This window comes from Nyctereutes procyonoides, unplaced genomic scaffold (genome assembly GCF_905146905.1).
Source record: "Nyctereutes procyonoides isolate TBG_1078 unplaced genomic scaffold, NYPRO_anot_genome, whole genome shotgun sequence".
In the NCBI taxonomy this organism is placed as follows: Eukaryota; Metazoa; Chordata; class Mammalia; order Carnivora; family Canidae; genus Nyctereutes; species Nyctereutes procyonoides.
Window position 1 is genome coordinate 22269672 of NW_026575135.1, and position 24238 is coordinate 22293909.

The 24238-nt window shown below is 47.4% G+C and overlaps 1 protein-coding gene across 5 annotated transcripts in view; it reads right to left on the reverse strand.

Annotated features, from left to right (window-relative positions):
• RUSC2 (RUN and SH3 domain containing 2) overlaps positions 1-24238 on the reverse strand; it is a 70623-nt gene that overhangs the window by 731 nt on the left and 45654 nt on the right. For 2 of the 5 annotated variants that reach the window (XM_055301589.1, XM_055301591.1), the window contains exons 2-11: positions 12108-14204; positions 5561-6190; positions 5141-5326; positions 4830-4970; positions 3814-3890; positions 3435-3609; positions 3241-3346; positions 1513-1559; positions 285-1092; positions 51-188 (exon numbers count right to left, since the gene is read on the reverse strand). In XM_055301589.1, coding sequence (XP_055157564.1) covers positions 51-188; positions 285-1092; positions 1513-1559; positions 3241-3346; positions 3435-3609; positions 3814-3890; positions 4830-4970; positions 5141-5326; positions 5561-6190; positions 12108-14136 — 4337 coding nt within the window. In that variant the 5' untranslated portion in view covers positions 14137-14204. Of the gene's footprint in view, positions 1-50; positions 189-284; positions 1093-1512; positions 1560-3240; positions 3347-3434; positions 3610-3813; positions 3891-4829; positions 4971-5140; positions 5327-5560; positions 6191-12107; positions 14205-23670; positions 24137-24238 lie in introns of those variants that run through there. The other 3 variants (XM_055301590.1, XM_055301593.1, XM_055301592.1) reach the window with 3 other exon arrangements.

Sequence of the window (24238 nt, forward strand, 5' to 3'; positions counted from 1 at the left end):
CCCCACCCAAAGCCAAACCCAGCCTCCCAGTCCTGTCTTCCTGGGCTTACCACGGAGGCTTGGACGGCAAGACTGGAGAGTGTGGGTCTTGCAGGCTCTCCTTGGGCTCTGGCTCTCGGCGGGCACCCACTGTCTGTGCCACTAGTTGGAACATGGACTTGTCCAGGCTCAGCCAGTCGGAGGGGAGCCTAGGGGAGAGCGGCCAGGGCTCTATATATCCGTGCCCTGGCTTAATCAGATAGGCTCCCCAAATCCCTCCATCCACACCACGGGCTGCCTCTCACCTGTTTGTGGGCCGGGTCTCCCGCTGAGCCTTTCGGGAGCCAAAGAGGTGTCCCCACTTGATGCCCCCAGGGGAAGGCTCTGAGGCTCCTTCCTCATTTTCTGCTGGGGGGGCAGTGGACCCCTCCCTCTCCCGGCTGCGCCTCAGCTCAGCCAGCACAGAATCAGGGGGGCTCCCCATCCAGAAGGGCCAGCCCCTGTCCCGGCTGAGGGTCTCCTCCGGGGCAGGGCAGGCCTCTGCCCCCTCAACGACTCCCTCTCGCGGGGGTGGTCCCCCGCCTCCGGCCCCTTTCTTTTTCTCAATGCTGCTACTGGTGCCCCCACGGGGGAACCTAGAGCCCTCAGTGGAGCCGTCGATGTAGACCTGGGAGCTCTGCATGAGCTGGTACCACCAGCCGGCCTGCCCGCCTCGGGCCCACCTGCCGCGCCCTGAGCCCCCTGCAGCCTCTGCCACCTCTTCTGTCTCGTCTTCCTCCTCGTCCTCTCCACCTTCAGGGGCGCCCACCCCCTTCACCCGCTCCCCGTGGACCGCCCTGTCCACGTCTCCGGGCCCCTCCTGGCCCCTGGCCCGGGCCAGCTGCAGTGTCGAGTGCGCAGACAGCAGCAGGTCCTGGGACACCCGCAGCAGCTCCTTGTGCTGCCGCTGCTGCTGCCCACTTTGCAGGAGCCGGTGCTGGAACAGCAAGTCGAGGCTGAAGGGCAGCAGGGCCAGGGGCTGTAGCAGCAGCAGCAGCTCCTCGAAGAGGCTGGGGCACACGGTGTGCGCTGCACTCAGGAAGCCCCACGGTTGGTAGTGGGTCTGGATGATATCTAGGGGAGCAGGAGAGAGGGCCTGAGCCCCACAGAGAAGCAGACCCTGGCCTGGAACGGGCCCCCCAGAGGCCGCCCCGGCAGAGCTACTGGACACTCAGGTGTGCTCCACTGCAACGGAGGCTGCCTCGTGACCTCTGCAACCCTAAGTGGTGGCCCTAAGTTCAGGGGAGAGGTGTGGGGGGTGGTTCCGGGCCACCCTGGCTTCCAGATTGCTTGAGTATCCTGCTGACTCCAAAGCTCTAACATAAGTAGAAGCTGGGGGAAGACTGGGGTGGAAGCCCACACTCTGAAGACAAAAGCTTCGGTGGTTGCCCTCCCCACCTCTACCATCTCTACAGAGCTGTGCCTCCCTCTTCTAAGCCCCTGAAGTCTGGCCTATATTGAATTTGCAAGAGAGAGCAGTGTTCCGGGCCTTACCTTCGTGGTTATAGAGGTGATTAAACCAGAACTCCAGGGACCGGATGCTGTAGGAAACAGGTAGAGAGAGCTGAATCTTGTGTGGAAACAGCCAGATGATAAGGTACAAAGGAGAAAGGGGCTCAGACATAGGACTGAGACAGAGGTGAACATTTTCTTTCAATGGCAGGGATGCTACCTGGTTCATTTTTTTTTTTTTTTAGTTATTATTTTTTTTAAGAAAATGAGTGAGAAAAATCAGAGAGGGTGGCTAAACATGAGAGACTTCTAACTCTGGGAAACGAAGAAGGGGTAGTGGAAAGGGAGGTGGGCGGGGGAATGGGGTGACTGGGTAACAGGCAATGAGTGGGGCACTTGGTGGGATGAGCACTGGGTGTTACACTATATGTTGGCAAATCGAACTCCAATAAAAAAATACAAAAAAACAAAACAAAAAAAAGATTTTATTTATTCATGAGAGAGAGAGAGAGAGGTAGAGACAGAGGCAGAGGGAGAAGCAGGCTCCCTGCAGGGAGCCTGACATGGGACTCGATCCCAGGACCCCAGGATCATGCCCTGAGCCAAAGGCAGATGCTCAACCACTGAGCCACCCGGATGTTCTTGAAAAAAAAAAATTTATCTACTTATCTGACACAAAACACTGTCTTCATTAAAAATGTTTGTATTTTGGGATCCCTGGGTGGCGCAGCGGTTTAGCGCCTGCCTTTGGCCCAGGGCGCGATCCTGGAGACCCGCGATCAAGTCCCATGTCCCACGTTGGGCTCCCTATATGGAGCCTGCTTCTCCCTCTGCCTCTCTCTCTCTCTCTGTGTGTGTGACTATCATGAATAAATAAATAAAATAAAAAAATGTTTGTAATTTTAAAAGATTTGATGTATTTATTTGAGAGAGGAAGAGAGAGAGAGAGCACAAGCAGGTGGAGACACAGAGGGAGAAGCAGGCTTCCCGCTGAACAGAGAGCCTGAGGGCGGGGGACCCTGAGATCATGACCTGAGCCAAAGGCAGATGCTTAACTGACTGAGCCACCCAGGTGCCCCTACTGGTTCATTTCATGTAAAATAGTTCTGGAAAGTCAGTGGGGGGTGGCCCAGGTGGCTCAGTTTAGCGCTGCCTTCAGCCCAGGGCCGGACCCTGGAGACCCAGGATTGAGCCCCACGTCGGCCTTCCTGCATGGAGTCTACTTCCCCGCCCTCCCCACCCTGGTGTGTCTCTCATGAATAGATAAATAATCTCTTTTTTTTTTTTTTAAAGAAAGTCAGTTGGGATGTTGTGGGGAGGAGTAGTGAACATGTGTTTCACAAGCCAATGACTTCCCTCTAGAATGGAGCTGGTTTGCATAGGACCCAAGAAGTCAGGGCAGCTACTGAGTGAGAGTGTAGGGTACACATCCCGAAGGGAACGACCCAGGCCCAGACTTGAGAACGAAGGATACTATGATATGGATTTCAAGGTAGACTTATGGTGGGCAAGATTTGGAAGTCATGCTGGAATTGACTGGTTCAAGGTTTACAATATCCAGAGAACCAGATTAATTTCCAAATAAACCAGAATACAGATTTATAAAAGCATAAGACCATGTTGTTGATCAGTGCCAGAGGGTTGTGGGTGTAGTGGGAAACCAGGGACCTGATGAGAGAGGCTGTAGCTGGATGAGGAGAAAGTGAGCCTGGGCCCTGGCCGCAGATCCTTCAGGTCTGCTTTGCCACTCTTGCTGCCCCACACACTCACTTGAGTAGGCCGAGAATGAAGGCGTTGAAACGCATGGTGTGACTGGTGAGCTCTGGGAATTGGCTGACCTTGTTGTAGAGGCCATGCAGGACCTTGGTGGACGGGCCTGAGGAAGCCAGAGTACACAGTCACATGCCCCGTCTCCTGGATCCAAATCTCAGCCTAGGGTCCTCCTCTTGCCCCCCAGCATTTACCTAGCTGTGTGGAAGCCTCAACCACACTCCACGGCATGTTCTTACGTTGCCCAATGATGACATCTAGCACAAAGGCCTTGAGCCCATCCTCCAGCACAGCCTGGACTGCAGGGCACAGGTACTTCAGAACCAGGTGGCCCACATTGGGGCTCACAGAACTGTTCCCCAGCTTTGCCTGTGGATGCAGTAGAGAAGAACAGGGAATCATCTGAGGCCTGGCCTTGGACCTGACTTTCTTAGACCTCAGCATGCTTCTCTTGTGATTCCCTTCCCGATGTACCCAATTCTGGGTTCTAGGTGCAAGAGAGCAGAAGGTGGTAGCACAGAATGGGTGAGGATCAGCAAGGTAGACCTCAGCTCTCCACAGGTTCTTGCCTACCTTCACTCCAGGATCCCGGCTTGTGCCAAAATGGGCCACGATGAGGTCCACAGCAGTGTTAACCGCCTTCACTAGCCCTGCAAGTAAGTATTCCATGATTCGTTCCTAAGTGAGTCCCTGGGCAACTCAACTGAAACTGAGCCGTTGGTGGAAGTGGAGGGGGTGGAACGTTCACTATCTCTCTCTGTCCCTGTACATGGGTCCCCATCTTACCGAGGACTAGACCTTGGCCCCTTCCTGGTTTTGCCCAGTTCTCAAGCCTTGTAATGTTTTCCCCACCAGTGGACCCATCTCAGTGACTGCTTCTTCAAGACCCTCTCACTCCAGTTCTGGATCAAGCTAACTACCCATCTTCTCTGCTCTGAGAAACCAGGCTAGTGGCTGCCAGAGAAAGTCCAGGGCCACTCAGAACAGTGATGGACAAGTACATTTCTCGGATATGTGACTTGCGGTACCCTCTGCTATACTCTCACATTGCCAAATCTTCATCCCTCGTCTCAAGCCCTGGGTTCTATTTCCCCCAGAAAACAGAGGCCATTGGTCATCAATTCAACTTCCTTGTCCACCCAAAAGACGTAACTACATTCTGCTCAATTCTTTCCCCATCATCTCACTGAAACAGCTCTTTCCCAGTCCAGTGGTCCCTTACTTGCTCAATATCTTAGTAGATGTTACCATCATGCTTGCCCAAGCTGTTAGGCCTCTAGTACTTGGAGCATTAGAGCACACAGCCATTTATTTGTGACATGGCAGTCTCCTCACTCGACTTAGCTCCCTGGGGTAAGAGACTGATGCCTGATTCTTAAGGATTTGATAAATGATCCTCACGCACTCATGCACACTTGTCATACATAATGCACGGACTTCTATCTCTTGCCCCAGTTCCTGTGTTAATTCCTTCCTAGCACTTGGGGTTCTAAGATAGGGAAATATTCTGGAGGGCTAGATAGCAGGGCAATAAGCATAAATAGGTACTGACAACAGAATTCCTGGCCTGAGCTGGGCTTAATATTCACCTTTTTTCTGAAGCAGGTCAATGGAAATGGCCTCTGAGTTGCCATCTGGGGACAGACAAAACTCAGCTGGAGGCTTCTCAGTCAAGGAGAAGGGGTCTTGGAAGTCAGGGCAAGTCAGTGGTAATGGCTTCACTATTTGACCTGGAAAGAAGAGAAAAATCAATCTCAAGCAACTCTCCTTCTAAGAGTTGCAGTTCAGTTCTGTGCCTCATACCCTCTGAGACATGTTCCTTTGGGACTGACCCCTTCTCTAGCCCTGCCCAGCTGTAGTAGAGCCTGCCCTGGGTACACTGGGGACTGGGCCCACACACCATTCAGCCGATAGTTCAGATGGCCAGCAGCACTGAAGGAGCCAGGGAACTCAAAGATGGGGTTCCTTCGGGCCAGCCGAGCTTCCTGTGGCCGTCGGTCTAGGCTCCCCGACAATCCAGGTGGCCCTAACGGGTTCTTTCTCCTGTATTCTCGCCACTTGAGTGCTTGAGGGGATAAGTGGTTGGCTGAAAGCAAAAGAGATTAGCAGAAGAGAAGGGCAAGAATTAGCAGGAGACAGCATTTCGTATCCACCCCGTGGGCCCATATAATATACGAGGGCTGGGAGTATGTGGATATTATCCATAGGTGCTGGGGAAGGATATGCAAACATTTTAACCCTTAACCCCAGGCTGGAGTATAGGACACCAATCAAGGGGGTGGAGGGTGGAAATGCCTATGGTGGAGGGTAAAGCTCATACCGTTATTGGGCCTGGAGGCCATACTGCCTTCACCACCTCCCCGGGCTAGACTTTCTGCTCGACTGAGGCTCGATCTCCAGGAGCCCAGAGGAGGCAAGCTTCCTGTTCCATGGAGACGGTACTCAGCCAAGGTCAGTATCTTCTGATCCGCCTTCTGTGGCTGCTGGGAGGTGGCAGGCCGGGCAACAGGAGGACAGGAGTGGCTCCATGGGGGTGGGCTTTCTGTGGCTGTGGCCTGCTCTGGAGGAGGGGAGCACGAGGTGGAAGCAGAAGAGTCGGTGCTGGGCCCAAAGGGGCCAGCACTGCGGATGGGGGAGTAGCTACCCAGGGGTGACGGCCGTGAAGTTTCTGGCTCAGGCCCAGCTTTCCTGGCACCTCTGTTGGTGGGTGCCTGTGATTCCCCAGAGGAAGCTAGGGTTGGGGCTTGAGCAGTGGAGGCAGCCAGTGAGGCAGGCTGCTGTGCACGGCTGCAGCCAGAGAGGCTGTAGAGCTGGGAAAGGCTGTGGAGGGCCCGGGCCTTGGCCAACTGCTTGGGGAAGTGGTGCTGGAACACAAAGGGCTGGATGGGCAGCGTGGTTGGCCTCTGTTCCTTGCTGTAGCGAAGGACTGGTCGGCTCTCCGCACCACCCCCTGTGGCAACAGTGATGGAGGAGAAATCAGACAGACAGACCCTGAGACCCCCACGAGAGGAAGCAAAGCAGCAGACAGATGAGGCTCACTGGGGAGAGGGGAAGAGATGGGCAGGACCTGGGTTGTAGGAATAGACTGGGTTAAGGGAGATCCAAGTTTGGGAATATGACAGTGCTCCTCCCATCTAAAACTTTTTCTTTTTTTTTTTTTTTTAAATTTTTTTTTTTTGTTTTATTTATTTATGATAGGCACACAGTGAGAGAGAGAGGCAGAGACACAGGCAAGGGGGAGAAGCAGGCTCCATACACCGGGAGCCCGACGTGGGATTCGATCCGGGGTCTCCAGGATCACGCCCTGGGCCAAAGGCAGGCGCCAAACCGCTGCGCCACCCAGGGATCCCTAAAACTTTTTCTATTGTTTTCATGATGCTGAGCTCTCTTGTACTCTTGACTATTCACCCCTTCTTCATTTTCTTGACTTCAAGGGTGGGTCTGTCTTAAGGCTCCCTTCTCCCTTTATACTTTTTCCCCTGCATTCAGACATTCATATGGATGACTCCTGAACCTGCAGTGTTAGCCCCAACCTTCCACCTGATCTATGGATCATTCTGCTTGAGGATTATGCTTTCACTTAAATTTTGCTATTTTAAGGGTGCCTGGGTGGCTCAGTATGTTAAGCATCTGATTCTTGATTTTGGCTCAGGTCATGATCTCATGGGTAGAGAAATCGAGCCCCATGTTAGGCTCTGTGCTCAGCAGGGAGTCTGCTGGAGATTCTCTCTCTCCTTCTTCCTTTGCTTCTTCCCCTGCATGCGCTCTCTCTCTCTCAAATAAATAAAATCTAATAAAGAAAAAAAAATTCTTGCTCTCCCTCTGCCGCTCCCCGCCAATTTGCTATTTATTATTTTAAAATATTTTATTTATTTATTCATAGAGAGAGAGAAAGGCAGAGTCACAGGCAGAGGGAGAAGCAGGCATAGGGAGAAGCAAGGAGCCTGGCATGGGACTCGATCCCGGGTCTCCAGGATCACACCCCGGGCTGCAGGAGGCGCTAAACTGCTATGCCACGGGGGCTGCCCTTGTTATTTATTTTAAAGCAGTTCATTTATCACCTTTCCTGTGATAACTTCCATTTCTGTCAATGACAGAACTACCATATCCTTTGTTTCTAAGGTCTAAAGAGTTGGAGTTAGAGCCACAGGTTTTCAGAGTAAGATACCGTGTACTTTTAAGATTTTGCTCATCATCGCCTGTCTCCACTAAAGCCAACTCATTTCATTCTTAATCAAATCTAACTGTAATCTTTATTTGCATCTGGAATCAGCATCCCGTCACCCTATCCATCCCGTTTCCATTCTTTCATGATCCTGGCATTGGAGCCTTAGGGCTGACATTTGTTCCCTCTACACAGAGCTGTGGTCCTCAGGATTGGTCCTCTCCTGTTCTTTCGGCCAGTCTTCAGGTCAGCGTCTCTCAAGACATGGGGCTTAGAACTAAACACAAAACTCCAAGATACTGCGCAGCTGGGTTGCCTGCAGGTAGGAGTTGGGTTTCTAACAAAACACTGCGCACACTGAAAACATCTGAATGACACAAGGTGGCGCTATAAGCATCTACGGAGCCAGAATCCCTGGGCGTGGCTCGCTACAACTCTGGCTCAACACATCGGTGAGACAGGAATTAATATCCTTACCTGACAGATGAGGTGTTGGAAATTTAGAGAGATAATGTCGTTTGCCCAAGGGCACACAGGTAGATGGTGGCAGAGCTAGGCTTCTGAGTCAGAGTCTGACTTAGGGCCTTAATGTTCTATCACTTTGCACTACATAGGAAATGGTATCCCTCATCTTTTCCCATTTATTTACTCCAGTGAGTTTTTTTTTTTCCAGTGAGTCTTAAGGGGATGGTGATCACAACCTCGTTAGGGAGGGGCTTCCCAGTCTTCCCAGGGCGCATGTTCAAACTGTATCCTCCTGTCATCCCCAATCTGTGCTTAGAGAGCAACCTTTGTCATTCTCCCTTGCTTACTAGCTCCTTCAGCCACACTTCCTTCTGTCCTTGAACAAGTCAAGTTCATTAACATTCAAGGGTCTTTTGCACCTGCCATTCTGCCAGAAATCATCTCATTATTCAGGCATCAGCTCAAACATCACCTCCTCAGTGGTGCCCAACCGAGTCCTCTCACAAGTCACACTTTGTCTCACTATCCTGTTTAATTTTCTTTTTAGCATTTTATCACTGTTAGAAATGATCTTGTTTATTATCTATTATTCCTCATAAGGGCTCCAAAAAGCAGAGTTTTTGAATTGTTCACTGATATATCCCCAGTGCCTAGAACAGAGGCCAGTACATAGTAGGTACTGAATAAATATTTGTTAAATGAATGAATCCTCACTGTCACCCTTGGTTCAGCCTCATCTCACTGCATCCAAATTTTCTTACATAAATCAGATTGCTCCCTAAAATACCAGTTTTATCCCCTGTGGCCCTACTGCCCACAGAATAAAGTCTAATCTTCGCAAATGGGTATCCACACCTGCCACCTATTAGGCTGCTCTTCCCTCAAACTTCCACACCTGCCATTCTCATTGACACCATTCTTCCCACCCCATTCCCATCTTTAAGCACACAGCTTTTCCTGCTGGGAATGCCTCCTTCCCTTCCTTTCCATTTTTTTAAATATCAAATTTCAAGGCTAAACTGACCCTGGCTATCAGATTAGGCCTTCCCAGCCGTAGCTTTATTTACCCCTGATATAAAGTATCTTTGAATTGGACTGTTTATTTCTATTCTTTAGAAAATCCTCCCCAGGGCAGCTCAGGTGGCTCAGTGGTTTAACATCGCCTTCAGCCCCGGGGTGTGATCCTGGAGACCCAGGATTCAGTCCCGCGTCAGGCTCCCTGCATGGAGCCTGTGTCTGTGCCTCTCTCTCTCTGTGTGTGTCTCATGAATAAACAAACAGAATCTTTAAAAATAAAAAATAAAAAAATAAAAAATCCTCCCTCAGTCCCCAGGATAGGGTTTGAGGTAGAGGAACGAGATCAGAGAGGAAGGAGGGGCCTCATCTGGGGAGTGGGTCTCAGTTTTGTCCCCAGGGAATACAGAGACTAAGGTTTCTCACTTTTCTATGTGACAGCACTTGAGAAAATTGGAGTCAGAGACCACAGTCACCCAAGTCTGCTGTTTTGTAGGTGACACAGCTCCAGTCTCTCAGTCCCTTCTTCAAATGGAGAGCCCAGAACTTGCAGGTGAGCACTAACTGAATGGTCAAGGACTATCAGCTTCTCCCTTCTGGAGTCTATTTTTTTTTTTAAATTTTTATTTATTTATGATAGGCACACAGTGAGAGGGAGAGAGGCAGAGACACAGGCAGAGGGAGAAGCAGGCTCCATGCACCGGGAGCCCGACGTGGGATTCGATCCTGGGTCTCCAGGATCGCGCCCTGGGCCAAAGGCAGGCGCCAAACCGCTGCGCCACCCAGGGATCCCTGGAGTCTATTAAGAATGTATCATTTTAACTATTTGGAAGCCCTTCCAAACTGCTGCCTCATTCTGAGTGTGCAATCAATTAAATATTCCAGATCAATTCAAGTACAGCTTACCTATTAAACTTCACAGGGGTCCCTGCTTTTGTTTTTTTCCAGATTTGGTAAGATCTTTTTGAATCTTGACTCTGCTGCTCAGGATCTCAAAGAGATCTCAGCTTCTTTTGTCATTCATGAATTCATTGAATTATCACTCATTCTTTAATTTTATTTTTTTATTTTAATTTCTTAAAAAAAGATTTTATTTATTTATTCGAGAGAGAGAGAGAGAGAGAGAGAGAGAGAGAGAGAGAAAGGCAGAGACACAGGCAGAGGGAGAAACAGGCCCCATGCAGGGAGCCCGATGTGGGACTTGATCCCAGGACTCTGGGATCACACCCTGAGCCAAATGCAGATGCTCAACGGCTGAGCAACCCAGGCTTCCCTCATGCTTTAATTTTAAAAAAACATATAGAAAAGAGAGAAGAGCCCTGTGGGAGGTCACTGAAGACTTATGGAACAGAATAGCATCTCTATATGAAAAGTCTTACCCAATAAAACAACACTTTTAATACCTCTTCCATCTCTGACCAGGACTGTTCTTGCCCTCAAAATGCCTGCTACAGCATCACCTGTGTCTAGAAACCCCCGCCAGACGGTGAAGTCTAAGAAGGGAGTGAGTTCCAAAGGACTCTGGCCAATCTGCTGTTTCTGATGCCCTTTATCCCGTTTCATCTGCCACCCTGAGGGCAGATCCTCTGTGTCTGAGTTTCCCTAATAGCAGAGGTAACACCATTTATGGTTTTTTTAAACCCACTTCCTTTGAGAGGCCAATGGACCCAACCAGAGGCTACAGCACAGCACATTTCCCTCTATCTCCCCTTCCCTCGCTTTATCTCTCCTTCCAAACCCTCTGAGATTTGGCTTCCACCTTCACTACTCCCAAATGTTACTCTCAGGATTCTTCAGCCTTCATTAACGCCAATGATTTCTCTTCAAAACTTTGTTGAACCCAAACTCTTGTTTGAAACTTCCTCTTCCTCCACTGCGTGGGCCTTCATTCTCTCCTAGTTTCCCTTTTCTTTTCCTAATTCTTCTCAGAACCTTTAGGTGTTGTTCTGCTCACCCTTCAATTACTGTATCCTCAGGGCTCTCTGTCCTGGTTTCCTTCACAACTCCATACGTTCCCCCCCCCCCCCCATCCACTCAAAGCTCAACTACATCTGTTATTCTGATGACTCTGATCATGGTGATCTCTGGACCCCCGGGACATCCTTTCTAATCCACCTTTCAGTGGAGTGATCTTTCTAAACAACCAGTGAGTGACCTTTCTAAAATGCAAATGAAAACATGCCATAAACTGTTAAAAACAAATTTCACCTCCCTGAATAAAATAGTTCCATCCATACCACACCATGGCTAAACCAAATTATCTGCAGTTTCTGAAAAGCATCAGGTTATTCTGTACTTTGGTGGTTTTGTGTAGACTTTTTCTTACAAGTCTCTACAAAGCCTATTCCTCATCATCTTTCTAGGCTGGTTTTAAATCTAAATTATGTTAGCAGTCCTTCTACATTTTAGTCTGTTTAGAGATCCTTCTCAGACCAGTATTGTACACTGTCATCTCTGGTTTTTGTTTTTAAGTAACCTCCAACTCAGGGCTTGAACTCACGATCCTGAGATTGAGACCGGAGCTGAGATTAAGAGCTGGGGGCTTAACCAACTGAGTCACCAGGGCACCCCAATCATCTCTGTTTTAATTATGCTTCCTTTTCTGTTTTCATCCTTAGAATTCCTTGAGGGCAGAGACTGTCCCTCGTATCTCTCTATTGCCAGCATTTCACCTAGAGTGTTTATAAAATTACTTAAATGTAATAAAATAAATAGGGAAAGGGCAGGCCCAGGCAGCTTAATGGTCAAGTGTCTGGTTTCAGGCTCTTTGAAGAGCGGCAACAATCACTGATCAAAGAATGAATTTCACAGACAACCACTGTGGTTTGCCTATGGGACATATTCCTTAAGCGCTGCAAATACCTAAATGTCCCAGACTAAACTTGGGCCTTATCCCTTTTCTAGGAAACCTACTTTACGTTAGTGTTTGCGGTCCCTATCCACGTACCATCATCTTTCCAGTCATCCAGACTTAAAACCACAATCTTCTGTGCACTTCCTTTCCAATATGTCATTCTCTAAGTCTCGAAAATTTCAGTGTACATTTTATCCTCTATTTTGTTTTTATCCTACACCCCCAACTGTAGGACATGACCTGTACTGGAAAGATGATTGATCTAGACTGAGGAAACTTCAGTGGTTATGGATGGGGTGTTGCCAGGGCCCCAATCACTGAGGAGGCCATGCATATATCCTGGTATTCTCCAGCCTCTAGGTTCCTTACCGTCAGCTCTAGCTCTTGTATCCTTCTGGGTATGGCTGTTGGCTGGGCTCCCTGGGAGAGCAGGCCCTGGATCCATCAGCTGGGCCAGGGGGCCTTGCCCAGCAGCTCTGAGGCTAGCAGGTGGCACCTCACTGGACAGGGGGCCCTGACAGACCTGCGTAGACCAGGGCTCTGGGCCAACTAGGTCCATGCCTGGCCCCAAAGGCATGGGTGGTAGGCTGTGGCTACAGCGAGTGCCCTCATCCAGTGGGCCTACCCTATCTTGTTGGGCTTCTTGGATGGGTGAGAACTCCTGGGAGGAGTCCCCAATGCTCACTCGAAGTGGCGGGGAGCCGGAGCCTGCAACTTTTTTCCGGCCCTTGGCAAGCTCAGCAAAGGAGGTGACCCGCCGAGGCGGGGAGCCAGTCCCAGCGAGGGCTGCAGGACCCTCACTCAGACGCACCGGGCAACTCAACATGCGTTCCAGTGAGCCCAGGCGGACAGGAGGGCTGCGCGCGAGGCTGCGATCACAGCTTCGAGAGCGCTGGCGTCCAGTGCTAAGGTTGGGGGGTGAAGTGTTAGTGTACACTTGCCCCTCAATCACAGTGGGGCCCACAGGAGTTGCTGCTTCCACTGAGGAACCCACTGCTCCTTGTTCCTCTGGCTGGACTTCTGGCCTCTGGAATAGGTAATACTCAGAGGGCTGGCTGGGGCCAGGGTCTGGGCCTGGGCCAGGTGCAGGGCTGATCTTGGTGTGTTCCTCAGAGCAGCTGGTAATGGAAGAGCCAGCTGGGCTTGGGGATGACTGAGAGGACAGGTCACAGGTGACAAGTTTATAGTAATTCTGTGTGGCCACAACAAGACGTGCCTGGCTCTGGAAGCAGGCTGTGAGGTCAGCCACAGCTGGGCAGGGCTCACAGTGTGGGCGGTAGGAGTTGCAGTTGGCATCGAGCTCAGGAGATGAGGCATGAGGACAGCCATAGCTCCCTTCCCTTCCTCCGCTGTCAGGGTGGTGGGACTCATAAGACATCTTAGACTCGGCTGGAGAGGGCTGCAGGTCCAGATAGAAGGCGCCTGGGTCTGAGTGGCTGCAGAAGGAAGAGTTGCTGCAAGACTGTGGGGCGGAGTTGAGATTGGCACGGGAGTTGCCATGCATTTTGTTGTAGAGGGTGCTGAACGTGACTAGCACACCATCGGAGCTGTTGCAGGAGGAGTCACTCACATAGCCCATGGACTGGTCAGCTGCCTCGGACTGACTAGATGTGCTACTGCAGCGGCAGTGCTGAGGTCCTGAGCCTGAGCATCCTGGGTTCCTTGGCGACTCATCTGAACTGAGCTTCCATTCCTGATCAAAGGAAAAGCCAGAGGTATCACTGGCTCCACCCCCACTGCCACTCCCACCAGGTCCCCCACACTCATCCAGCTCCATGGTCTCTGCTTCCAGGTCTGGCCGGCAGCAGTGGCTAGTGCTGCAGTGCTGGGGGTCCACAGTGGCCACTGGCTCCTGTTCCTGCCCCTCCACTACTCCAGCCCGACTACGTGTTGCCCCCCATGGCCTGCCCACTCTAGGGCCAGGTGGTGGCAGCTGGAAAGGGGATAGATGGAAGGTGGGCTGACCAGCCCCATGCAAGTGGAAGGACTGCTGGGTGGCGCTATCACCAATGCTGTCATCATATAGGTCGCCAAGTCCTGGCTCAGCCACACTCTCTTGCAGCAGGAAAGGGTTGTGTCGTTTAGGGGCTCCAGGGCCTCTTCCATCCCGAACTCTACTCTTCGTGCTGTCTGCAGGCCGTGTGGATCCCCCAGAAGCAGAGTGCAGACTGTTGAAGAGCAGTGAGTCAGCTTGTCCCAGGTCTTGATCAGGCTGGGTGATGCCCAGGTCAGGAGGGCAGAAAGGATTGGGTCTTGTGCTCCCACTACCTCCACTTGCCCCTCCACAGCACTGCCTATCTGGGACTTGACAGTGCACCAGGGGGATGTGGTGGACGATGAGGGTCTCTCCAGTCAGCTTTGGGGGACTATCCATTCTGGAAATTTCGAACAAGGGCATCAACAGCACCAGACACTGCCTCCGGAGCCCAGTGGGGCAGAACACATTTCATCAGGAAAGCTTGGCACCTGGAGAGAGAGGGAAAGAAAGGGAACCTAATGTCACCTCCCTGGAAGTCAGGGACATGCCCTTTCCCATAGCATGTTCAGATGGAGAGCCCAAGAGGAAAAAGACTCAGAGTCAAAATGGAGCTTGATAACAACACAGCCTGATGGGGCAGGGCTACCCCACCATACTTTCTGTACTGCACAGGTCCGGCTCTTGAGTACCCCCTTCATTTGGCCATGCATTCACTTGTGACAAAAGGCAAACCCCTTTTTAATGCCACCTACATTGGCGATCTCAAGGACAGCACTTTCTCCTTTTCTTTCAAAGACATGTTCTTAGCAGTAAACAATGATTAGTCCCAAGTACAAAAGAGTATGACTAGTACATAACTTAGAAAAATAATCTAGGATGACTGAAATGGTGCTTGGCGCTGAGGGGGATAGAGAGATGCCTTAGACACAGCTACAGCTTGCAGGCTCTCAGATAAGGGGAAAATCATGAATACCATATCATGGACTCATAGCAATATGCTATAATTTTGCAAGAAAACTATTTTAAAATATTTTGTATCATTTGCCCCTATGTCACCTCATTTTCTTTTCCTCTGAGCCCCAGAATTCCTGTCCCTCTCTGATGGCTATGGGGTAACGATGCTCACTCTCCCTACTACTGTCCTGAAGCTTTTATCTATTTTTTCTTTTTTTAAGATTCCATTTTTAAGTAATCTCTACACCCAACATGGGGCTGGAACTCACAACCCTGAGGTCAGGAGTCACATGCTCCAGTGACTGAGCCAGCCAGGCACCCCTGTCCCGGAGCTTCTTGAATACAGAGACTGAGTTGGGCATTAGAGTGACTACAAATATGGCTGATGCCAACTTCTTCCTTCTAAGAGGGCCTAGGTGTCAATTTCTAACTCTTTTGTATCACTCAGGCACACAGAAGGTCTAGAAAACATGATAGGCATAATATATTCTTGTCCAGCTCAGGATACAGATCTTCTGAAGTACCCAAATTCTCTCCAGTTTCAGCCCAGAACTTTCACTACAGGAGTCCCCTAGAAAGTCTTTCTTCTCAGTTTTTCCTCTGATAGGCTAAGGTAAAGTTCTCTCCTATTCAAGGTCTCCTGGCCCCAAGGACACAGAGCCCATTCTGAGCTTCTCCGGTGTGCTGGTCAGATTATGGCAGAATGGCTCCCTCAAATTCTAGTCTCCTGTGCTACGAAGTTCAAGTCCTAATAGTTCTTACTTGCTCAGACTCCTCGTATCTAATTTCTGCTAATTCATTCATTTCTCTTCCTTCCCTTTTTATTCCCGTTGTTTTCTTCTACCCACTGTGAATCTAAATTCCCCACTGCCTAAGTTCTCTGTCATTTAGTTGAATGCTTAATACAATCAATTTTTAAAAATTTAACTCATTTAGATTATAGGATCACAGCTCTTTGTGTAGAGTACAGAAAAGATCTAGGCAAGTCACACATGCCCAAGGATATGAACAGGCAATATATAAATGAAAACATCCAAGTGGCTAATAAATCTGTGCGTGAGGAATACAGTTTAAAGGTTTTTTTTTTTATAAATTAAATTACATCAAAATGAAAAAGCAGGTATTTATCCTCTTTTTTCCTCCTTTCCTTTCTGAAAGGAAGACTTCTTTGTTGGACTTCAAACCCTTTGTGAGTTGATGGGAGTAATGAGTTGATATGGAGAAAGGAGGAAATCAGAGAGGTAAACTGAGCTTCAAGGTTCAAGTTATAGAAGAAAACATGGGAATAAATATTTGTTATCCTGGGATTGGGTGTGGTTTCTTAGATATGACACCAAAAGCAAAAGGGACAAGTAAGAAAACAGACAAGGTACACTTCAGAAAAATTAAAATCCTTTGTGCCTCAAAGGATACCATCAAGAAAAGACAACTCACAAAATGGGAGAAAATATCTGTAGAGACTTCTAATCAAAATATATGAAGAACTGTTACAACTCAACAATAAAAAGACATATAACCCAACTGAAAACTGAGCAAAGAACCTGAATAGACATTTCTCCAGAGAAAATTTACAAATGGTATACATTTTGAAATAAAATTTATGATTCATAAAAAAAAGAAAACTTACAAATGGCCAATAAACACATGAAATGATGCTCAACATCACTAGTCATTAGAGAAATGAAAACCACATTGAGATACCACTTTACCCCCATTACGATGTCTTAAGATAAAAGACAATTACAAATGTTGATGAGGATGTGGACAAATTGAATCCTCAAACCTTCCTGGAGGCATAAAATGGTACAGCCACTTTGGAAAAACAGTCTGACAGTTCCTTAAAATGTTAAACAGAGTTACCATATAACCCAGCAATTCTACTTCTAGGTATATCCCCAAGAGAAATGAAAATACATGTTCACACAAAAGCTTATATATGAATATTCACAGTAGCATTGTTCACAGTAGCCAAGAAAGTTGGAATAAGCTATTGTCCATTAACAGATGAACGGATAAACATAATGTGACATAAGGGCTGGATGGCTCAGTTGGTAGAACATATGACTCTTGATCTCAGGGTTGTGAGTTCAAGCCCCATACTGGATGTAAAGCTTACTTATTTTTTAAATTTGGTTTTCCTTTTTTCTTTTTTAAAATAATCTATTTTATTATTTTTAAAAATATTTTATTTATTCATGAGAGACACACAGAGACAGGCAGAGACATAAGCAGAGGGAGAAGCATGCTTCCCGTGGGGAGCCTGATGTGGGACTTGATTCCAGGACCCCGGGATCATGCCCTGAGTCAAAGGCAGATGCTCAACCACTGAGCCACCCAGGTGCCCCTAAAGATTCTATTTTATTTCTTTAAATTTTTATTTATTTATTTATTTTAGATTTTATTTATTTATTATGATAGAGACAGAGAGAGGCAGAGACACAGGTAGAGAGAGAAGCAGGGTCCATGCAGGGAACCTGACGTGGGACTCGATCCCGGGTCTCCAGGATCACGCCCTGGGCTGAAGGTGGCGCTAAACTGCTGAGCCACCCAGGCTGCCCAAATTTTTATTTTTTAAAAAAAGATTTTATTTATTTATTCATGAGAGACAGAGAGAGAGAGAGAGAGAGAGAGAGAGAGAGAGCATCAGAGACACAGCAGAGAGAGAAGCAGGCTCCATGCAGGGAGCCCGAAGTGGGACTCAATCCTGGAAGTCCAGGATCACGCCTTGAGCTGAAGGCAGACACTTAACCGCTGAGCCACCCAGGCGTCCCTAAAGATTTAAAGTAATCTCTTCACCCAGTGCAGGGCTCAAGAGTTACATGCTCTATAAACTGAGCAAATGGATAGATAGATAGATAGATAGATAGATAGATAGATAGATAGATATGTATAGATAGATATGTATAGATAGATAAAGCTTTAACAAAAAAACTGATGATAAAAAATGTGATATATACATGCAATGGAATATTATTTAGCAATAAAAGGAATCAAGTAGTGATCCATGCTACAACATGAATGGACCTCAAAAAGCTAAGTGAAAGAAGCCAGGCATAAAAGGCTTCTTTGTATAATGTAGGATTCCATTTATGTGAAATGTCCAGAATAGGGAAATCCACAGAAAAAGAAAATAGATTAGTGGTTACCAGGAACTGGGGGACTAGGGAATGGGCAGTGACTTCTAATGATGGAGGTTCTTTTTGAGGTGATGAAAATATTCTGAAATCAGACAGTGGTGTTAATTATGAAAGTCTATGAGTAAAATCAAAACTACACATTTTTATGGTATGTGAATTATATTTTAGCAAAGCTGTTATTTAAAACCTTTTCTTTTAAATAGAAAAAAAGGATTAGGCTTTATGAGAAGAGGAAAAGAGAGGTGAGGAAGAGAATGGGTGTTGAACAGTGGAGGAATTTGGCATTTGCAGAGACAAGCTGAGAAAGAGAAAAGAGGGAAAGCTCCTTAAAGTATGGGATTTTGTTGAGAGAAATAAAGAGGATTTTTAGGAAATTTAGCTATGAGGTACATGAAATAATTTCCCCTTCACTCCTCCCCATCTCTTCTCTTCCTTCACCAAGAAAACTTGGGTTCAAATATGTATGCCACAAGGATAACAGAAAGTTGGAAACAACTTAAAATTCCAATAATAACAATAAAAAAAGTGCAGAGCAGAATATCATTAAAATAATGTTTAATATGATTACTGACTTGGGAAAACGTTCACAAAAATATTAAGTGAAACTGCAGATTACAAGCAGCATGTAGAGTACAACACCATTTTTGTAAATAAATATATGTATATTTTTGTCTTAGTTCAGGCTGCTTTCACAAAATATCTCAGATGCTTATAAACAGCAGAGATTTATTTCTCATGGTTCTGGAGGCTGCGAAGTCCAAGATCAAGGTGCAGAATGACTGTATTCTGTCCTCTTCCTGGTTCACAGCTGGCACTTCCTAGCTGTGTCCTCACATTGTGTAAGGGACAAGGGATCTCTCTGGAGCCGGTTTCTAAAGAGCACTAATCCCATTCATGAGGGCTTTGCCCTCATGAGCTAATCACTTCCCAAGGCCCTACCTGTACTACCACTACCTTTGGGGGTTAGGATTCAACATATAAATTTTGGGAGACACAAATATTCAGACCATAGCAATATGCATAAAAGAAAATTTGAAGGCATATACAAAATGTTAATAGTGCTCTGTTGAGTGATTTTGAATTACTTTTAATTTTACTTTCTGTTTCATCTGTATTTCCCTTTTTTTTTTAAGATTTTATTTATTTATTCATGAGAGACAGAGAGAGGCAGAGACATAGGCAGAGGGAGAAGCAGGTTCCCCACAGGGGAGCGAGACTCGATCCCAGGACCTGGGATCACACCTTGAGCCAAAGGCAGATGCTCAACCGCTGAGCTACACAGGTGTCCCTGTATTTCCTTTTAACTTAAATTCAATTTACTAACATATAATGTATTATTAGTTTCAGAGGTAGAATCAGTGATTCATTAGTTGCATATAACACCCAGTGCTCGTTACATCACGTGCCCTCCTTAATGCCCATCATCCAGTTACCCCATCCCCCCACCATCTCCCCTCCAGCAAACTTCATCAACGTATTTTCTAACTTGTATATAATAAATATCTATTATGTACATAATTTAAAGTTTTGTTCTCTCTCTTTCTTTCTTTTGGAGATGGGGCACACGGTAGAGGGAGAGTGAGAGAGAGAATCTTAAGCAGGCTCTATACCCAGCACATAGCCTGACACGGGGCTCAGTCTCACAACCCTAAGATTATGACCTGAGGTGAAACCAAGGATCAGACGCTTAACTGATTGAACCACCCAGGTGCCCCATTTTGTTTTCTTTAAGGAATATAGATACTGTGGATTCAGGGCTCAGAGAGGGCAGCTTCCCCTTCATATAGTACTAGGTTTCCCCAAAGTCCAGGCTATCATCTGAGGCCTGGGTTAAAAGCAGCGTAAAAAACTGTCTTGTACATATGGCAGTCATTTTAGGAGTACCTATAGGCTATAGTCATCACTTGATCTTCAATGCATATCAGCACCTCCCCCGTTTAACGCACCATTTTCTTTTCTTTTTTAAAAAAGATTTTATATATTTATTTATGAGAGACACACAGAGAGAGGCAGAGACATAGGCAGAGGGAGAGGCAGGCTCCCTGCAGCGAGCCTGATATGGGATTTGATCCCAGGACCCCAAGATCACAACCTGAGCTGAAGGCAGATGCTCAACAACTGAGCCACCCAGGTGCCCCTAAAGCACCATTTTCAAGTGGCATTCACAAATAAAGAACTTATGATTCTGATCCACAAAACTATTACTGAGTCATACATGCTTTGAAATGGAAAAACAGTGACACAGAGTCTAGAGGGTTGATCCTGTAAACCAGGGGTAGAGAATAAATGAATACAGAAGATGATGAAGAAACTTTGGCTGGAGGGTTTGGCAGACAGTTATATTAGAATGTTTCGTTTATGTATCTGTCCCCCAAACTACAGTGCATTCCCTGAGATCAGAAACTGGAATATAGTCAACTTTGTGTCCCTGGAACCTATACATAGAACTGGGAACATGGTAGGTGTTTGGTCATTTGTGGACTCCTATTTTACCCATTTAAAAACTTGACGGTTTGTCTTTTTATTTTTGAGTTGTAGGAGTTTTTATTTTTTTAATTTTTTAAAGATTTTATTTATTTATTCATGAGAGATGCACAGAGAGAGAGAGGCAGAGACAGGCAGAGGAAGAAGCAGACTCCATGCAGGAAGCCTGATGCAGGACTTCATCCTGGGACTCCAGGATCATGCCCTGGGCCAGAGGCAGGTGCTAAACCACTGAGCCACCCAGGGATCCCCGAATTGTAGGAGAAATTTCCTTTGTCAAACATATCTTGAGAATATTTTCTCTCAGCCTGTGGCTTGATCATTTGTTTTCTTGATGGTGCTTTTTAATTAATGGAAGTTTTTAATTTTATAAAATCCCATTCATCTGGTTTTTTCTTTTATGGTAAAAACTGTGTTCTATCTAAAAAATATTTGCATATCTCAAGATCATAAAGAAAATTTTCTCCCCCCACTCCCCAAAAGCTGTATAATTTTAGCTTTTACATTTGTGTTGAATCCTATTTTAACTCTAATGCTCTTATCGCTGGTTGATTCATTTTATATTTTTGTATCTTAGGTCTTATTCTTCCCTGATTTCCACACAACCAAGGGAAATGCCTGCCAATAGTTCCTTCACAAACAACTCTAGCTCAGTGAACTAAGGTGAAGTTTTGCAGACATCCTGAGATTTTGTACTCATGCCCCCCACCCCCTGAAACTTGCGCATTTTTTGCAAAGCACTTTTTAAAATATATATCATTAATCCTCACAACTCACCAAAGTAGACAGAGCCACTTTCATTTTAAAAAACAAGGAAATCGACAACCAGAAAAACAAAAGGATTTGCCCAAGATCACGCAGTGAATAAATGACAGATTTCGACAGGACTCAGGAATCTTAACTTTGATCAGTTAAGAATGTAATGACAGTATACTGTATACGTGACTTTATTTCAAATACCACACAGAACATAACTCTTAGACTTCTTCTTGGGAGTGACTTGTTCTAAAACAATAAAAGTTTAATACTGTGGCCCACGAGCTCTAACGAAGTAGAAGAAAAAACAATGGGGTAGAAGAGCTCATTCCAGACTTATCCTGTACCCTGATTAAATGGAGAGACATGGGAGATGAAGATGGGGAAGAAATAGAGAATCCAGAATAGGAAGGAAGTGGAAGAAAGCGCTCAGAAGATGGGCCCTCTAGCTATGGTAGATAGTGGTGGGTTTAGCCAGAATAAATTTATGAAGTCTAACTCTCAGAACCAGGGAAGCTTTCCATGAGAGCCCTTTATCTGGCTGCTATCCCATATGGGTGTCTCCTGGCCTATCATAATAATACTATTTATTAGTGATCATTTATTGAGCTCTTACATGCCAGGTGACTTACATATATCATCTCTAGTTCCATGTAATTTTTTAAAGATTTATTTAAGAGACAGAGTACGAGGAGTGGGGAGGAACAGAGGGAGAGGGAGAGAGAGAATGCCGAAGCAGACTCCCCATTGAGCACAGAACCCAATATGGGGCTTGGCAACCCTGAGATCATAACCTGAGCCAAAATCAAGAGTCCGATGCTTGGGATCCCTGGGTGGCGCAGCGGTTTGGCGCCTGCCTTTGGCCCAGGGCGCGATCCTGGAGACCCGGGATCGAATCCCATGTCGGGCTCCCGGTGCATGGAGCCTGCTTCTCCCTCTGCCTATGTCTCTGCCTCTCTCTCTAGCTCTCTCTCTGTGCGACTATCGTAAATAAATAAAAATTAAAAAAAAAAAAGAGATGCTTAGCCGACTGATGCACCCAGGTGCCCCACCACTATAATCTTTTAAAGTAGGCCTAATCATTCCCATTTTAACATGAGAAAACTGAAGCATAGCAGGAGTAGGCAGTTTGCCCACAGATACACAGGTGAGATGGGACACAGACTCAGGTCTGCCCTTCTGCCCAGTTCTTAATTCTTTCCACTGCAACTGTCTCCCAAAGAAAATGACCAGGGCCACACCCTCTTCCCAAAGTGCCGGCATCTACCCTGCTACTAGAACGGCTGCTTCCTTCCTTTCCTGTACAGGCCTCCACCCTGGCTTCCACTTACGTAACGTGTACTTACCCACTTCTCTATTCTTTGAACCTATCCATCCCCTCATACTACTGCCCCAGTAATGGGAGTGTTATTCAACACTCTTCAATCCACTTCCTATCCCAGCTCTCAGCCCTCACCTCCCTGCCCCACTGGTAGTCCCCATGGCCTTTCCCCTGTTCTGTAGTTCACATTCTGAGATGCTTCCTGGGAAGTAACACCCTCCCACAACTTCCCAGTGTATTCTCCAACTACACATTTGCACAATGTGGAACCACTGACACCTATTAGCAGGTTTTTGAATCATCCGCCAAGGTGGTCAATGGAAATGGGAATTTAAGCAACTATATCTGCTCAGCAATAGGGTAACTCTGGGCAGGAAAATGTTCTATACTCCAGAAGAAAGGTCTGCCCTCTCTTTGGTCATCAGCATCTGTCTGCCAGTCATAGAACACCTTCCCTCTTTTTTTTGGCCTCTTGAAGGAGGACTGGGAAGACAGTGGTACTCAGCTGCCATTCTCTAACAATCTGGCCTTGACCTGAGGTCTAATGAGGAGCATCAGGAGGATTGATAACCTTTTTCCTGTCTGGGTCCTCTCTGGGGCAGGACTAAAGGGAGGAGAGGAAGAGGGTGCATTTGGGAGTATCAGCTTATGCCCAGGTCCCTTCTTGTTAGCAACCTAGGTCTGTATAAGGAGACTGATTATAACAGGTCAGGTACTCTCGGCATTACAGTGATTGCCTCCCCACACTCCCCCAATAGACCAGGGAACCTCTTGGTCAACATTCTTTCTTATTCCATCCTCACCAAGAGCCTGGTGGCTCCCATGGCACCAGAATATGGTATGTGTGTCTATGGGCATGTATGTTTGTGTATGGACAAAGAAGAATGGGCTGGATGCTTCCCAGCTCCTCCTCTCGAAAGCTGCTTGAATCCCTGCATTTTCTCTATCATAAACTTATAATAGCTTTAGGGGTGTCTCCTCTCATTAAGCCTTTGTTCCTAGATCTGACCTCCTCCACTCTGGCCCACACTATAGCAGCTTCAGTAGAAACGCCCAGAACGGAAGAAGGGGATCTTTTGCTGCTTGACAAAATAGCATTGGCCCAAGCCTCTGCACCACAGCCCAAATATATGCAAGGACAAGCTCAGCTAATGTTTTCTCTCCTGCTTGCACTCTCATTCGCTCGCTCTCTCCCTCTCTTTCGGAAAGACAAAGCCAACCCTCAGAAGCCAGGGCCCAAATGTGCTGATCGGTTATCCAGCGTCTCTGCCCTGCCCCTCCCCCAGCTCCGCTGAGCCTTACCTCTGTAAGGAGCCTTGAGCTGTACCGGAGGCTTCCTTTCCGTTTGCACTCCCACCAAGCTCTACCTTGACAGTTCCTGCTGAGGCATTGTTCCACGAGATCACACAGGGGGGACTGAACCGATTTCCTAAGATCTGATTTCTGCTAATACAATGGCATCGTTGCTAATGCAGGGAGGCTGCGCAATCCCAGCCCCAATATCCTTGCTGCCGCCGCCGCCGCCGCCGCCGCCGCCGCTGCCACTGGTGCTGCGGTGACGTTGCTGCTAAGGGAAGGGGGAAGGGAGAGGAGCAGGCATGCCCACAGTAAAGCCACTCAGCCTCCCTCCCCGTCAGTCCCCGTGGGCCCTTCAGCCTGGGGAAGGGGGAGGGGAGAGAACGGAGTCAGCCACAGAGGGCAGTCGGTGCTGGAAGACTGAGCACTCTCAAGGCGGCAAGGAAGATTGGGGAGAGAGCTGGGCCTAGCTTCTCTCTTGTCCTTAGGAGTCTCAAGGAAAAAGTCTGGGCAGAGGCTTAGAGCTTCCTTTAGGCCCCTCCTTTTAGATCTTAGCCAGAAACCTCTCCCTCCT